We start from the raw sequence: 19,068 nt of genomic DNA, 5'->3' as shown, positions 1-19,068 counted from the left end.
AATCTTTTGCTTCAATCGGACATTTGTATGATGTAAACAGATCTACAATATGCTCAATTTTGAAAAATAAGAGTAAAATTAAGGAATATGTTCAAAATTGTGGAAATATATCTTCAAAGATTGTTTCCAAAAGACACGGCATAGTAATGGATGAAATGAAAGATCTTTGTCATCATGGATTGATGATCAACATCAAAATAATGTACCTCTGAGTTTTTCAATTATTCAAGCTAATTATCTTAGTTTGCATGAAGATTCTAACAAGGTGTTTCAAACAAGTAATGGCTGGTTCGACAAATTTAAAATGAGATATTCTTTGCATAATATTAAATTCACTGGAGAATCGGCTGATGCAGATAAAGATGCTGTGAAAAAATTTATTTCCTCATTGTCCAAAATTATTGTAGATGGAGAATATTCTCCTAGCCAAATATTCAATGTAGATGAGACGGGTTTATTTTGAAAAAAATGCCTAATTGTACATTTTTATCGAAGGAAGAATCAGTTGCCCCTGGACATAAACCTTCCAAAAACCGATTGACATTGCTTCTTGGTGAAAACTTAGCTGGTGATTTAAAATTGAAGCCATTGTTAGTTTACCAAGTAGAAAATCCTAGAGCATTGAAAGGTAAAGATAAAGAATTGTTTCCAGTCATTTGGAAATCAAATAAAATGCCTGGGTTACTGCATTAATATTTAAAGATTGATTCCCTTTACATTTCATGCAGACAGTTAAGCACTATTGTAAAAATTATAATTTACAATTTAAAGCATTATTAATCTTAGACAATGCTCCAGAACACCCAAAATCTCTGCAGAATTTATACATGGAAATCAATGTTGTGTTTCTTCCTCCCAATACTACCTTCCTCATACAGCCCATGGACCAAACGGTGATAGCCACATTTAAACAATATTATATGAGGACAATATTGACTAAGGCCATCAAAGCAACTGACAGGGAAGATGGGCCAACATTAACAGATTTTTGGAAGAACTATAAGATATGGAACGCAATAAACAATATTGGAGACTCGTGAGCTGAAATAAAAGAGTCGACAATGAAAGGTTCCTGGAAACAATTATGCCCACAAATAATGAGTGATTTTATAAATTTTGAAGAAATACCATAAACTATCACAGATGAAATAGTTAGCCTAATGAATGAACTAAACTTGGACGTCAACAATGAAGATGTTAATGAGTTGATTGAATCTCACTCAGTACCTCTGTCAAATGAATACTTTATTTTGAACATTTGTCAGGATGAATGAAGCCTTTATGCATCCTGACAAATTTTTGACTATTATGGAAGAATGTGATCCCAATGGAGAATGTATATCTCAAGTAAGTAGGGCGAATGAGAAAGATCACAGCATGTTATAGAAATTTTTATCAAGAAAAGAAAAAAAAGAGGTGGTATTCAACTAACTCTTGACAAGTTTATAAAGAAAATGCCCAAAAGCACTTAAACACACCTTGTTAACTTCATTATGCATACGTATTAATAAATAAACACTTTAAAACAGTTTTTGGTGCGTATTTTTTTACATCCCTCTAATTTCGAACATTCAACATTCACACACACTTTCAGGAATCAATTATGTGCAAAAGTCAAGGGCCACCTGTATGCCTTAATCATATTATTCCTTGTTGTGAAGAATGTGCTAGTGATAAACCAGATAATGCTTCAGACCATGATTGTGTGTGATAAATAGATAAAAATTGATGTTGCTAACAATCACATGTTTTTGTTCATACACATTCTGCTTTATAATTTTCAGTTTCTTTTAAATGTAAAAAACTATTAAACAGCAAAAATAAAATAAAAAATTTTATAATCTCAATCATTTGGTTACTTTTTAAAAACAGGCCTCTGCAACTTAAAAAAACAAGTGTTCTTGTTGTTTCTCAACCCTCTTACAAAGTTATATTAATACACTGAAGTGAAAGAAAGACAGCATGATTTCAAGATTGATAGACATATGTTTACAATAAATTTTATATATGTCTGTTAAACAGATGGATAAATATTTTAATTATAACAAAGGAGTTACATATACCCCTCATGACCACTAATGTTACATATAGGAACATGACCAGTGGAGGGTATGTTGTACTTACTTGGGTAATGATATGGAGAAAGATATGACAGGTGATAGAGGGGAAAACTCAGTGGCATCCACAGAATGGATCAAAAGTAATTTGGCTATTCAGCCCTTTTCATTGGAAGAGATAGGAAAGTCCTTAGAAATACGATAAAAAACCAGGGATGAGGGTATAAAAGGACAGGAAACTCATCAAAGCTACCTTTTTGGAGGCCTTGCACATTGACATAAAAATGCTATAGAGGTACGTTTTGTAAGAAACAGAGGAAAGGATCAAGACTAATTTACAAATGGTTAAAGAACCATCAAGTGAACTATATAACTTCATTGACTTAAAGGTAAATACAGAATGTTTCTTAGTTATAAATCAGTGTAATGTACAATATTTTAAAACATTTTCAGATTATAAGTGCTATATAATTTACAGTGTGTCTAACACTCAATGAAAAGATTCTAGATTTAATATAAAAACAATATGTGAAAAGTACAGAATTGATAAAACCAAGACGTATAGTACAATCTTCGGTCTAAAAAAGAAGCTGTCTGAAATCAATGGAAACAAAGTTCAATTAGCAGGTCAAAAATAGGAACACACTCCAAGCTATATGAAGATCTGAACAACAGTGTGCAGGAATGGTCCATAGCAATGAGAACAAAAAACATTCCACTGTCAGGACCTATTTTACAGAAAAAAGCTCTGGAGCCTGCTCATTAATAAGGTTTGACAGATTTTAAGGTTTCTACAAAATGGCAAGAAAAATTCAGAAACAGACATGGAACTCTTTTTAAAAATTTGTGTAGATGCTAGAGATATTGATCCTGAAATTATGACAACTTGGAAAAAATACTAAATTGTTTTTAGATATGATCTCCATGATTTGTACAATTGTAATGAGACAACACTATTTTAGAGAATTGTTACCAAGCAACATTGTGCTAAGACATGAAAAATGTTTGGGAGGAATGATGTCCAAAGAAAGACAGATACTCTTTCTATGTTGCAATATAAAGATGAATTTGAAAAACCATTAGTCACAGAAAAATTAAAATCACCCAGGTATTTTGGAAAAATTAATAAAAAAATGTCAGTGATATAAGAATTTAATGCAAATGCCTGGATGATAGCTACCACAATGGAAAACTGGCTACATAATTTCAATAGAAAAATATAAATTTTATTTTATTTCTGGATAATGTTACATTCGTCCTCACATAACAATTACAAATGTTAAATCGGTGTTTTTTCCCAACAACACTATATGAATTTTTCAGCCCTTAGATTAAGGGATCATTATTAAAGCTCATTATCAACAATTGATGATTCAGGCTGAAAGCAACACCCGAAATTTGGAAACATCTGCAATGTTTTCAGTGGCTATGTTCAGTGAACTGAACAGTTTCAGAACTGTTGAGTATTTTTCTGCTGAATGCCCTCTACAGTAGCACTATTTCAGAACATGTTTGGTATTTTAACGTCATATTTAGTAATGTCTTCCATTTATGCTACCTATTGCTACCTGAAACTGACCAATGATGGCTGCATTTTGTTCCAATGCATACGTCACTCATTGTTCAGCAGATGTAACTATGTAACAGCTACTGATTGAAAGACCTTTGTTCAGTTACAACTGTTGACTCTGCTGAATGCAACCAGTATTGGATACCACTGAAGAACTGATAGTATCACTCAAGCAGTAGAAAAATCTTGTTTAAAATGCTTTAAAAAGGCTTGATTGAAGAGCTTTTCAGTTTCTGAGGAAGACAAAGATCTTCAGCCCCAGCAGCAACTTCAAGTCATTGTAGAAGATGCAGAAGTGAACATAAATTCCAAAGATTGCATTCTTTTTGACCAAATAATCAGAATTGAAGAAAAGAGAAATATAACTTTTAAATAGTTTAAGTAAGAATTCCAACACAATGAAGACAACAATGAAGTAACAACAGAAGACAAAGAACAGGAAGGAGAGAATCTAATTCAGTCATTTTTTAGTTCTTGCATTAAAAATTGTAAAAGAGATTTTTCATTCAGAAAGGCTTGAAATATTTATCCAGTATATTATAAGTAATTGAGAAAACAAGATCTTAAAGCAAAAGTGGCTGAGAACAAAAATAGATGCATTCAATTACTTCATTTTCACTTCATAAATGTCTTATAGTACAGTACATGATTTAATTGAAATGAGAGTCATTATTTATTAAAATGCTAGTCTATGCTGAATTAAAATACATTCTTGCTTAACTTCTACCGATTCCATAGAGGAAATTAAACTATATGCTAACAAGATAAGGAGGTGTACACTTTTTATTTTCATCATTTGATTTGTTTAATATCAAATACAATTTATTTTCCTTAATACAGTCTTCTATTGTGTACATTAAAACTACTATAGTCAACAAAAGATGTGTATAAAATAGATTATTAATTTTCAGTTCAATAGTAAATAATGGCACAGAAATTTAGCTCTTACATTGATTGGACATAAAATGTTTATATCATCAGATTATCAATATCAATGATATCCTCATGTATAAATCTTAAGTTCCTTATGCTCCTCAATTTTATATTTTATTTACTTTTTTCTCAGTTTTATACTTAGATAAGAAAAATATATTATATGAACATGAATTTTACAAATGAATTTAAGAAAAAAAATTTTCCAAGTGTCTGAACTAACTTGTCATGATATTCACATTGTCAAGAACTACAAACTATAATAAAACGATAAATTTTCAACTTGAAAGTTAAAATAATATTAGTTAATTACTTTCTTAGTTTTCAACTAGTTATCATGTGTATATACTTTCATTATAATTTGCAGATATAGACAACATAAATGTCATGACAACTTAGTTTAAACACTTGAAAATATTTTTTCTTAAATTCAATTGTAGAATTTGTGTTCATATAATATATTTTCCTTATTTCTTTTCTATCATTTTTTCAACTTTGTTGTAATATGTTCATATTTAAATGTATGTATAGTTTTCTAATTTAATTCTAAGTTTATAACTAATATAAAAAATGTTTTTGATAATTTCATTATTATAAAATAAAATTAATTACTATTAAATTAAACAATAAAACTGGAAACAGGCTTAAAGATTATAAACAAAAATTACAATTTTAACAACAACAAAATAAAAAGTATATAGTATTTACTTTTGAAAAGTTTTGAATCTGCACAGACATTATTTCTCATTAAAATAATAATAATTTTGAATGAATATAGAATATATTAGAATGATACAATGGCAAATAATTTATCATCATATACTTCACCAAATTTAAATGAGGAAAATTATATTAAAATGTCAAAAGTTTTATTGTTTTTATATATTACTACACTGTACAGAGATAAATATAAACAACATATATTTTTGTCAATATCTATTCAAATTAGCAACAATTCATTTATAAAAACTTAACCTAATAACACATATAACTAAGTAAATAATTGTACTGTCCATTTCATAATTTAATATATTACACATTACAAAATTTATTTTTGTAAAACTGAAGGTTTATTTTGACATATATATGTTTCAGACATTGCTCATATTAATACTGAATATAGAAATTTATTTGAAAACATTGCTATAATCGGTTATATATGGAGTTTAAAAATTAATACGACGTCAACTTATCGCTACGATGACTTATTACTAAGGAAGTACTATTGTAATTGAGTATATATAATACTCAATTACAATAGCAATTTTAAATGTATTTTTTTCAATAGAATATATATTTATAATTTCATAGCATTTTACTATATGTTAATTGTGAGATGCTACACTTACCATTTATGCAGGAGATAGAATGTTGCTTGATGAGAAAAGAATGTCCTAGTTATATTTCTCCCTCATTTTTCAAGTACTGTAGAAAAGTCAAACCAGTTACTGTCGAGCTAAAGATATTCGTTCGGCGAAATCATTAAAATTTCACTGGAATAATAATTATAATTTTATGAAGTTTATATCGATGTAGCATGCCCTTTTCGTTATCACAGAGTAAATCGCAAAATGATTAACAATCCGCAAATATTCACATACGAAATAGCATGCTAACTCCTCCGACATGCGCATTAGAAGAATAGTGTTTTGGAATTGTTTCGAAATCCAATACATAGTCTTATGAGTAAATAGACTATTTTTATATCTATTATATACAAAACAGCTTAAAAAGTTAAAACGTATGTAACTTTAACAATGGCTTATATTAATTATGTTAAAATTTTAAAATAAAATCTGAATAGAATATTTTAAAATTATATTTCTTTTCCAACGTAATATTGGATGTGCGTTATAAAAGAGATTTTAAATACCACTCGGATGGAAAGAAAAATCATATTTTTCAGGTTTCGTTCAGGTTCGTGTATGTATTTTCATCTATAAATATTTATATTATTCTCTGACAGTGCTTTTATCAAAACTAAATGCTATTTTCACGAGTTTTATATTTTAAAAAGTGACTTAAATAAAAAAATATACAAGAGAAAAAGGGAGAATTTATTCAAAAATTGCTTATACTGTAAAATATTCGGCGACTTTGGATATCAGATCGCTTTTTGTGTAACTACCTGCAAGGAAGTTTCTAAGATTACGAGCTTGCTGCAGCGATCGTGTTTGTGTATTGGTAAATAAATATGTCGGTTGTCTTTATTTTTTGTGTATTCAGTGTAATGTATTGACCAAAATAAGTTATGCGGCCCACTGTGAAAAAAGTTTGGTGACCCTGGTTTAGATCGAAGAGCTTACATTGCTGTAAGAGAACAATAGACCAAGAAAAACTTTAATCTGGTCAATATGTCTTTGCTTTTACGTTAGCACATTTTCGGATGTCAGCTTACATGTGGACTACCTCTTTTTTTTTCTCTTATTTCATAAAATACGGCTGGGTTTCGGGACTCAAAAATTGGGCTATAAGTAGCAGATTGAGATATTTGAAGGGTTCTAGGCTACTACTTTTGGGAGACTTACTACTTTTTGAGTCACTTTAGAAATAATTTTGGCTACAATTCGAGGAATTCTGCTTTATTTTTTTATAAAATCTATCTGCAACTTGTAAAGTTCTCATCGAACACGTGCTGTTACTTGCAATTTATTTATATTGTTATTATTAATTAACGAAAACAGCATTCTGTATGCGTAGCCGTATTCCATTTGCTTAAGTGTTGATTTTGAATAATTAAACTGGTAGAGTTCCTAATTGCTCGTTTAGTTTGTATATAGTTAATTGGGGCTTCCATATCCTCATCTATCTAATGGAGGATGGACGACAGTGGAAATTTATGGGTCTACAATTATTTCAAATTGCAGTCCAACCAGATCGCAACAGCAAATCTCGTTGGACTGCAATGCCTGAAGAAATGTTAATTATCTTAGGCTGCGTACACACTAGGCGTTTTTAAACGCGCGTTTAAAAACGCCTAGTGTGTACGCAGCCTAAGATAATTAACATTTCTTCAGGCATTGCAGTCCAACGAGATTTGCTGTTGCGATCTGGTTGGACTGCAATTTGAAATAATTGTAGACCCATAAATTTCCACTGTCGTCCATCCTCCATTAGATAGATGAGGATATGGAAGCCCCAATTAACTATATACAAACTAAACGAGCAATTAGGAACTCTACCAGTTTAATTATTCAAAATCAACACTTAAGCAAATGGAATACGGCTACGCATACAGAATGCTGTTTTCGTTAATTAATAATAACAATATAAATAAATTGCAAGTAACAGCACGTGTTCGATGAGAACTTTACAAGTTGCAGATAGATTTTATAAAAAAATAAAGCAGAATTCCTCGAATTGTAGCCAAAATTATTTCTAAAGTGACTCAAAAAGTAGTAAGTCTCCCAAAAGTAGTAGCCTAGAACCCTTCAAATATCTCAATCTGCTACTTATAGCCCAATTTTTGAGTCCCGAAACCCAGCCGTATTTTATGAAATAAGAGAAAAAAAAAGAGGTAGTCCACATGTAAGCTGACATCCGAAAATGTGCTAACGTAAAAGCAAAGACATATTGACCAGATTAAAGTTTTTCTTGGTCTATTGTTCTCTTACAGCAATGTAAGCTCTTCGATCTAAACCAGGGTCACCAAACTTTTTTCACAGTGGGCCGCATAACTTATTTTGGTCAATACATTACACTGAATACACAAAAAATAAAGACAACCGACATATTTATTTACCAATACACAAACACGATCGCTGCAGCAAGCTCGCAATCGCTTTCCTTAGAAACTTCATTGCAGGTACTGTACTTACACAAAAAGCGCTCTGATATCCAAAGTCGCAAAAAGTCGCCGAATTTTTTATTTCACTGATTTTCCTAAAAATTATATTATTGTCTGATGCAAAAATCATATTGGACTTTTACTTGCACTTATAGTTTTTTCTACATAGTAAGTTTATCTACAATCTATGATATTTCCATAAATAATTATATTTTACCTCATTTGTGGCACGATGCTGCAGCGGGCCGGATGAACTGACCTCGTGGGCCGTAGTTTGGTGATCCCTGATCTAAACGAACAAGTTAATTAACATATGCATATCACAGTTTGGACAGAATTTTCACTTTGAATTTCGAAGCAGCCATATTTCGAACTAACCGAATTTCTTAACATTAAATCTCTATATCCCCGAACGGGAAAAATGTAAAATTACGAACTAATGGAATTTCGAATTAACGAGGATTTCCTGTATATATATTGTTTAAAAAATTACATTTGATTTTATTACATTCGTAAAGAAATGAAGCCCGAATTGCTGAAATAGTTTTAGAAAGGAAATACTGTAATAGATTTATCGAGTACAGTCGACCCCCCTATAATTACGGTCCCTATAATTACGATTCCTATAAAACTACGAAAAAATATACGTATTTTGGAAATGTTGAGTCGAATTANACATAGCCAAAGATTGAAGCTCCACAGCACTGGCGAAAATTTAAATTTGCCGACTGGAAATCTTTCGGATGATTGACTTTCGGAAAATCGACGCTCTACTGTATTTATTTTGTTTGTACAAAATAAAAAAAATAATTTTTAACGATGCAATAGTCTTCGTTTGGCTTAACATCGACGAAAATTCAACGCGAAGCGACACGCAACGGAGAAAAATTTCAACATGGGATAGGTTAATATATTTTTCTTACATAATCGGTCATCCGAAACATCGATTTTTTCCCCGAACAACCCCAGTCCCCAATTGATTCGGATAATCGACGCTCTACTGTATCTGTAAAATTTGAAAACTCGGTGAAATTGAAATTGCAATACACAAGCGATGGTTTAGATTTGTCAGAAACATCGCATACAAGACCGTCAGGGTGACTAATGTAAATGTTAAAGTACAATAGACCCCTATAAAACGGGTTCATATAAGACGGATTCGTATAACATGGCGGAAAAATTGCAATCGTGTTCGTATAACACGCTAAAAGAGCCTCGTATAACACGGTAAAATTATGTGACAGATTGTCACGTCGAGATACCTAAATAAGGGGACGGCGAAATTTTCCTTTGCCCCGGGCGGCTGACACCCACGCTACGCCACTGATCCTTTCACTAAGTTTTCGATTTCTTGTAAAATTCTTACTCGTATATTTTTACTTACTCATCTAGTGTGATATTTGTCTATAGATCATATAANGAATAATACAGAAACAAAAAAAATTATATTTTAAAAGTTTGTTTTAATATAAAAATTGTGACGCATAGCGACATCTAGTATCAAAAACGTTCCAATATAAACACGAAAATATTCGGGATCGCCCACGCAGGTCAATGAGGTCAGCACGAATATTTTCGGGAACAATGTAGGATAGGTTAAAAAGTTGAATTTTAAAAATGTGCCAAATAGCGAATTATGCTAAAGTTGAGGGCCTCCTGTAGATACTTTTGACACTTGTTGCACTGAAATCTGTTTTTTCTGTCTTTTTTCTTGGAAACGTTGCTTTTGTGATAATTTGGCAGGAGGTTGGTCATCTCTGCTTTGTTTTGTTAAACGTTTCAATCTTAGTTTCAGCTCAGTTGTGAGATGCTTGTTGCCTTGTTTTTGCAAATTATAAGGTTCAATAAGCTTCAGGCCCATTGCTTTGATGAAGGCCCTTCGGATCATTCCAGTTGCTGTATTATTTTCATAAACTTCTTGAGCATTTATTCCTGCTATATTCATCAATGCAGAAAACAAAGTCAAAAGCCAGTGCCTGCTGTTTCTGGCTATGCTATATGTAGCACATAACTGACCAACAGTATCTACACCACCTTTGGTGATATTGTAAAGAAAAATAATTTTTGGTTTTCTTTCATCACCTGTGATCTCATCAATTTTTGCATCATAATGCATGCTTGAGAGCAGCATCACTACTATTCCATTTTTTTAGGAACATAAGACACCAAAGTTATATCCTTTTGGAATCCAAAAAGACTTAATTTTTCTGCTGACCTTTTGCCTCTTTGAAGTGTGTTGGAATTTCTCTTTTGATTTTTTTCATTGTCTCAACAACCTGTCAGTTTATGGTCGTTTAGTAGACTTTGTACAAGTGGATAGCTTGTAAACTGATTGTCAAAAATAATGTTCCTCCAAGAGTCCTCTATAGGTGAGATCAATCTTTTTGATGAAAAACTTAGAGCACGTGATATTTGTGGTTAGTTGTTTCCAACTTTATCATAAAGATCTTCATCATTGGCAGCATCTTCTGATTTTGAATTGTGTTCACTAACACTTTAAAAGCAACATATTCACATTTGTATATTTCCATTATACTGTATAGAGAAAAATAGGATGAAAATATGGAAAAAATTTTTTCTGTTTCTGGATAAGAGAGATTCTGTGAAATAGAATACAGACAGATGAAAGTCTGAAAGTGTTTACTTAAAAGTTAATTTAAATTAAAATATGCAACCAAAAAACCAAAATGGAACTTTAATGCAGAAACAAACATTTTCTACCATTTTGGTCATCATCAGGTTAATTTAGTTTAAAATAGAATAAACATGATGAAAGATACAATTATAAAAATTAGAACATTGCCATTGATTGGTAATTTAAAAAAATTGAACTCCATTAAAGCTATATATCTAGCTGGTAGAAATGAAATTTTCCATTATGATAAGATTTCCATTGAATGGAGTGTCCATTACATGGAGATTTTATTGTATTAATTTTAGTGATTTTGGAAAAATAAAACTCATGGATTGTATTTTTGTAAAATTCATTTTTGTATTTATTAAAAAAAAAGAACTCCTTTGAGTTTTTTTTAATAAATACAAAAATGAATGTTCATTTACAATTAAGACTTGGTCTACTCAAATATGGAAATACCCTTTTTTAAAATGTCAAATTATATATTCTGAAATTTAATATCTAAGAGAATCTTAAAATCCTAGAATTTAAATATTATAGAACTTATTATATAGATTAATAGTCTCAATTTAGAAATTTGATAACTTTTGAAAATAGATTAGATATTTAACTTATGATTCTATTAAAAAGAAACAATCAACTATAATTTTTAAAATTAAATATAGCCTACTTATTATTTCAAAATCTGCAAAGAATATTTTAAAACATATTCATTATTATAACATATAAGAAGTACTCGCTCCTAAGACTGATAGTGATTCATTTATGTCAATATTAATATTTCATACTTGTCATTGTATATACAGAAATAGCTCAGATTAGAATTAGACATTTACTAGAATGGCATGAAATATTCTGTTATAACTGTTATTAGAGAATTAATTAATTAGGATTATAGTTGATAATTAATTAAGTGTAATAAGTTGAATAATAAAATCTATACAACAAGAATTTTATGCTATTAGTCTATAAAATAGTCAACACATTAGTAATAATATCTTAACTCACTATTGCAGTATTATTTTACACTTCTTACAAATTTAAAAATCTTCTTACGTGAATACTGGAAAGCATATAAATGACCACTCCTAAACCTTAAAAGTCCAGTAGTAAACGTTTAATAGCAAACAAACATTTTCGACCGTACTTTCAGTCTTCTTCAGGTTTAAAAAACCAGTGAGATTCAAACAAGTGAATGCGTAGAACAAAGATTATGAAATTATTTTCACTTCTACCCAAGCTAAGAGCCCTATGTTTAAGAAAAGCGATACGAACAACAAGAAGGATCATATTTTCCAAACTCAATGGCGTAATTAAAGTGGAGAATCAGCTGCATGACGGAAATCCTGCATTACTTTAGGAAGTCGACAGAAGGGTAACCATCTTTCAGGAAATGCTCGAATGAAGCCTTACCAAAAAGTATCAGAAGAAATTGGCATGGATTCTGGTAAACAAAAACCTCAGGATGCGTTACATAGCTGCTCCTTAGTTTGCTGGGACAACATTTCACCCCCGAGATTTCTCATCTGCACTCTAATGCATAGTCCTATATACACACCGGGTGATTCCATAATACAACCTGAAAAGGTAATGCCTGACATTGAAAACCTCATCACAAATATGACTGCTGTCCACAAAGAATATTATAGATGGAAAACTGCTTTCAAGATCCAATCATCCAACAACCAGAACCAGAATCACGGTTTCTGGAATCTGCTCTCAAGATCCAAGAAATGGTTAGCAGAACAACACATCATCGTCCTCCAGGCAGATAAAAGCAGGGCCCTTGTCTTATTGAAAGAGGACACTTATAACTTGTTAATGCAGACATACATAGTGGACACTGACTGTGAACCCATTGATGAACTGTACGTAAATAGGCTATAAGCACAGGTATCCGTTGCTTCCGCCCCAAAAATACCACAGTTCTTCTCGAGCCTCCATGTTTCACAGAGATTCCAGGCTGGGAATCTCTCTATCATCCTATTATGTATTTTTGAAGCGTCAGTCCCAATTAACATCCACCCTTACCAGTAGCTGTTCACTAGCTCATCAAAGAGTGCCCTATATTCACCCTGATGGCTAAGGTTGACTTTCTGATAGGCTGTGATATTTAACTTTTGTTGGATATGTGTGGTGTTAGTCAGGACCCTCCTTTGCCAATGGATGAGGGTGGTGGATATACCAATTTGACTCAGGTATGAGAAAGCCCAAGACACATAGGGCTCCTGGAACCAGCTCCAATTATAGTACCCGAGGCACTTTGCAGTTGAAAAGAGCCTATAGAGGGAACTGTAGGGGCCGTGCGAAATGTGAGCTGTTTTGTGAGTGACCGTCCGTAGGTACTGTACAGCCTAAGCTTAAGGCCAATGTACCCAGTCTCGGTGTATAAGGATAGAAGCGGTGTGGTTTGAGGGATCCCAAGGGCCATGCGAAGAGTGGCATGAATTGGTTTTTCTATTCTTTGGATGGTCATTGGAGGTGCATCGTCCAAGAGCGGCACTCCAAATTCCACCATCGGGAGGAGGACCATATTGACTAACTGAAGTAATTCTGCTGTGTGGGCCCTGGGATGTGAAATACCTTAGATATGACCCCGCCCTTGTGAGCTTATTCCATAAGAACTGTTTGTGAGAGTGCCACGTAAATGTGTGGGAAAAATGAAGCCCCAATATCCTGATTTAGGTCTTCTGGGGGATGGTGCCTGAGAGAAGCTGGAGTGAGACCAGCAGCCAGTGTCTCTTTGGAGAGAAATCTATTGTCGTGCTTTTAGTAGCCGAAAAGGCCATACTCCACTGCATCGCCCAGTGTTCTAGATGTTCAAGAGCTCTTTGAGCTCTGTAGGTTGCCATAGTTGGCTTTGTACTGGTGGCAATCAGGTATAAGTTGTCAACGTAAAGAATTGCTGTGATATCTGTGGGAAATGCTGTCCATAGGTCGGCCGTGAACAGGAGAGAGGCTAACACACTCCCCTGCGGTACCCCTTGGAGGAATGGGTGGGGGAATGATTTCACACCGCTCCACTTGATCTGGTACTCTCATTGTAGGAGGAAAGAGGACAACCACTGATAAGGCTTCCCTGCGATCCAATTATGCTCCAGTTTGGCAAGCAGAACGAGCTGATATACTGAATTGTACGCCCCCTCTAGGTCTATGGGACCATGTACACCCATTTCCGTTGAGCTCTAGCTACTGCTATGGTATGGTGAATCAGGATTATGGCATCCTCTACCCCCTGATAGGGGATAAACCTGAAGTGGTTCCTGTGAAAAAGGGTTGAGGCCACCAAGGAATTTTGTAGACGATTTAGGATCATACGTTCGAACAAGCTGGTTTGAGGATCGGTATCATATACACAAGTTTNGCTGGAAAGAATACTAAATAATGCTGGAGTTGGAACTCAAAGGATTATAGACCCAAATTTGAGAAAAGGAGAGAAAGACCAAAAGATAAAAAGTAGTGAGGAAGGTTGGAAAATTAAAGGTCAATATTTGCATACCCTTAAATTAACATTTAACCTTTCTCACCTCCTTTTTATCTTTTGGCCTTTCTCTCCTTTTCTCAAATTTGGGTCTATAATCCTTTGAGTCACAACTTCAGCTTTATTTAGTATTTCTTCGTCATCTACACATCTCCAAGTATTTGAAAATATTTCCTTTTCACTCAAAAATAAAATATGTATAAAGTTTACGGCTTTGTGAAACTTCTTTTTTGAGTTTATGCCGTTGAAATAAAAAAATAAAACAATTTGTTGGTTTTGTTTACACATTTATTGGGCCGCATGCGGGCCACAGGTTGGACATCCCTGGTTTAATTCATATATAAATTTATATTATGTCATTCATTTTAAAATATCTGATACAAACTGATTTAGATGATGAGTGGTCAAACATTGAAAAGATTATATTTGTTACTGATAATCAACATTTGATTGTTTAAGCAGCCTCCCTAACCAATAAAAGATCATAAAATTCTTATGGTTATCAGAAATTATTTTCAATATAGCTCATATGAATTTTATTTATTTTTTTATATCCTTCCATCATAAATCACTCAAATCAAGGACAAGTTTTTTTTTCATTTTTTGATTAAGTTATATTAAAAACCTCCCTTACCCACCATCTTGAATTTACCATTTTTCTGTTCCCTGTCTTTAGATGATCTGATAAAATGACAGTAAAAGCTGATGATTGGTTAGCTGAATTATTATTGAAAGTTGAAATATTTTCATCTACCGACAAAATAAATTTAAAACTGCCACTTCATATCTACTTTATAGCGATTTGTATGCTTGAATCCTGGTATGAATCTAGCTTTATCTAAAACTTGAAACTTTTTAACTGCAATATTAGTAATTGTATTGGAACAAAAGAGGTGTGTCTCTTAAAACCTTGATGAATATTGTTTAATAGATATGAAAATAACCATAATTTAAAATAAGGATCTGAAACTCAGTCAGCCAATTGCAGAGACAGAGTTTACGTTAAACGACATTTATCAACGGTCTATAGAACGGCCTATAGACATTGGCTGGCTGAACCACGGTTTAAAATGCATTGCAAAGATGACGATCATCTATTTCTGACTGTTCTCTAAATGAACTTTGGCAAAATATTGGCTCTTACTTACTTCGCTATTACTCCCCTGTTTTAGTTGTTCGGCCAATCGGGTTATTTGTTTGTGATGTCAGAAATGGTCGCCAGCTATGTTCTGAAAGCTTCCAGAAAAGCCATCAAAACCATTGTTCGGCAATTAATGACAATCTTTTTCCATTTCGATATTTAATTTTGTCGCCAATACAGTTTAAAATATGAACAAATCCATATTTAGAAAATTTATATTGAATTTGGAATAGATTTTTAAGGAATTATTTCGACATCTTATTACTGTCGAAATGAATAATTTTAAATATTTTATTATTAATATTACATTTTTTTATATCTATAAACAGATTTCTGTAATTATTAAAATTGTCTCATTTGTTTAACAGTACAATGACTCCAAAATGCATTAACGTTTTATAACTGACACGATACTCAAATTGTAAATAAATGTATCTGATTTAAATTAATTGTAGTTTTAAGTCTTTACCCATTTGAATATTGGAATTGGAACATTTAAAACAAATTTAAAGTATTTAATTTTGTTATTTTTGCTCCAAGCAATTAATTAATTAATAATTTTGTCGAATCGTACCGTTTACAACATTTATCAAAGGAACGATGTCTATTTTTATCTAAACTTTTCCACGAACAAAGCTATCACTCAAATTGAAAAGCCCGCTGTCGAGTGAGTCTAGAAAGTAGGTCAAATAACTTGTTCCTAATCGCTGTCTACATTGTGGCAGGCGAGAAACGCCATCTCTGCAATGAAATTTTTCTGAACAGCGGCCTACCCGATCTGTAAACTGCCGTCGGCCTCTAAATGCTCTCTCTGCAATCGGCTGAGTAAGTTCAGTGACAGAATACTGATTATTAACTTTTGATCATCTTTCTAAAAATTCCTAACATATATATTCAGAATTACCAAATATTTAATTTAATCACTAATGTCATGGAGGGAAAAAAATTTAAGATAGGAATCATTCTTAGTAATATTATCAGAAGTTTATAAACAAATTTATATCTTATATGAGGCAGCAATAGAATACGAAAACTGAAAGTAATTTATCCTGTAAAAAACATTTATTTATAAAAGCATGCATATTTGAAGAATTTTAAACAAAAATGAAAATGATTTCTTTATTACTTCTAGATGCAAACATAAATTGTGCACTTAGATGTTACAGAAATTTACAATAAGAATATTAAGAAAACAATGGCTAGGCTTATTTTCATGTTATTTTTTTTTATAATTTTGGTGATGTTAAAAAATTAAATTTAGAGTCTGTGATTTTTTTAAAATTGTATTTCATTAGTAGAAAAAATAATATACATTAAAAATCCCAATAGATAAATAAGAAATAAAATATACAAATGCAATATAAGTTAACTTAAAAGCCGCTAGTACTTACAGGAAAACAAATCTATCATTGTCAGGCAAAAATGGAAAAAAAGTCTTAAGGGCTAAAGTCTGAAAGCAGCAATAATGACACCTGGTTGATAGAAAAGTTAGTGCAAGAAAGGAAAAAAATTGCACTATCAGCTGAATAACAAAGTTTACACTTAAAATTTGTGAAATTTTGTACAGAGGATTTCCAAAACCGTGTTAATCATGTTATTTGAGGATATCCCCAATTTTCAAACCATGTCAGAGCAAAATCATGTTGTATGGAGGATACCTGTATGATATAAGATTATTTTACCACATCCATTTTGTACCTTTGATCATTTTGCACTCATTATACTAACACAGTGTAGTGTAGAACAGCAATTTTCCTAAATATAGGGTTGAGACACCCAAGTGGGGTAAAAAATTCTGTGGTTGCATAAACACTTTTTCATAAACATTATTTCTCTGCTTAACACATTCACGGCGTTGGTAGATAAACATTTAGGCAGCTGCTGGACGTTACGAGTCACCCGTGACTCGTAGTCTATTTTAATATAGGGAGGCACGAGTCACCTGTACCTCTTACTATTAAATTAATATATTTTATTGCAACCATACTTAATATCTTGGAAGGTCTAGAAGACCTTCCAAGAAGACCTTCAAATGCCTGTCCCTCCACGAGGGGCAGGCATTTGAAGGTTGAGAGAGAAAGCACAGGTTGGACCCAAGGACCCTCTGTGTCCGCCTGCGGCAACTTGGGAGCCTCCGTTGGGGGGGCTAGGCCTGTTGGGCCTTCGGAGTTGTTTTTGACTGTTCTTCTGTATCAACATTTTTGAACTGGGGACCCATGTCTTATTGCCTGTCACTTATTATCTTGTCCAAAACTGTCAAGACTGAATTTTGTGATTATCACTGAGCTTCTTTGGAGCCCATTGTACACAAACTTTGCTATACTCAAACTTTTCTGTTACAATGTGGTAGAGAGCTGATCTTGATATTTGAGGGAATTTATCAGACAGTTGGAAATCATGAACTGGTACCTTTCTCAAACTACTTGATCCACTTGGTCAACATCATTGTTTAACATCACAGATTTTCTCCTTTGATTGTCTCATCATGAACATCATTACATCCTTCTTGGAATTTCTTGTACCATTCTTGAACACAGCCATTGCTCATGAAATTGGGACCATACACATTACTCATCCTGCAATGAATTTCTGCTGCACTATGTCCTTCAGCTTGGAGAAATTGAATGACAGGATGCACTTCACAACTTGGAGGGCAAGTCAATTGCACTGGACATGTTTANATCATCCAATCGTTTTTTTTTTTTATTTTAAATACATAAAGGATTCCTTCTTTATGTATGTTTGAGACATTCTGAAATAAAAGCCTGTATCAGGTGCTTATAGTTAAATAGGCCTATTCTTGACTGCACTGTAAATACTGTCAGATTTGTATTTATAAGTACCATTTACAATTACATCATCTGTTTTTGGTTTAAGTAATTGTAAATGCTAAATTTTGCAGTTTATATGGTATACAGTCAAAATAGGGAGATGAAAATTCCACCTTATTGTACTGTTCTCCTAATTAAAACAAAAATTTGGCACAAAATCTCATGAATAATGGCAGTATTTGCATTTGTAGATGATGCCTCCTAATCCATTTAGTCAGTGATCACTTACAGTAATAAGATGTCAAAATAATTCCTTAAAAATCTCTTCCGAATTCGGTATAAATTTTCTAAATATGGATTTGTTCATCAAAAATGTCTCCCTGAGTTCCCAGGTAACACTGGACATTCTTCACTAGTATTTTATAAAATAACAATACCAACACTATTACTAATAAAGGAGTACAACTTTAATAATGATATGATTGATAAAAATGTCTTTTATGATTATTTATATATCATTGTCAGTATTCAAACAACTAAATTGAACATATGTTTAAACTAGAATTCCAATCCTGCTCTTTTCAAAACCACCTTTTGAACATCTCTGTTTTTATCAATTCTAACATTATTAAAGTTGAATCCTTTATTATTAGTAATATTGTTGTTGTATAAGTGTAACAGGATTGATAGTGA

At 32.3% G+C, this 19,068-nt stretch overlaps 1 protein-coding gene across 1 annotated transcript; it reads right to left on the bottom strand.

The window, feature by feature from the left end:
- Positions 1 to 9,790: 9,790 nt before the first annotated feature.
- LOC111614591 lies at positions 9,791 to 10,727 on the bottom strand. The gene has a single exon (XM_023355962.1). It carries the CDS (start codon positions 10,476 to 10,478, stop codon positions 9,987 to 9,989), a length of 492 nt encoding a protein of 163 aa, XP_023211730.1. The 5' UTR covers positions 10,479 to 10,727; the 3' UTR covers positions 9,791 to 9,986.
- Positions 10,728 to 19,068: the final 8,341 nt, after the last annotated feature.

This window comes from Centruroides sculpturatus, unplaced genomic scaffold, assembly GCF_000671375.1.
Source record: "Centruroides sculpturatus isolate CEXI.00-Female unplaced genomic scaffold, Cexi_2.0 scaffold768, whole genome shotgun sequence".
Lineage (NCBI taxonomy): Eukaryota > Metazoa > Arthropoda > Arachnida > Scorpiones > Buthidae > Centruroides > Centruroides sculpturatus.
Note: the sequence above shows the minus strand (reverse complement) of the source record. Positions and strands in the feature narration are given on the sequence as shown.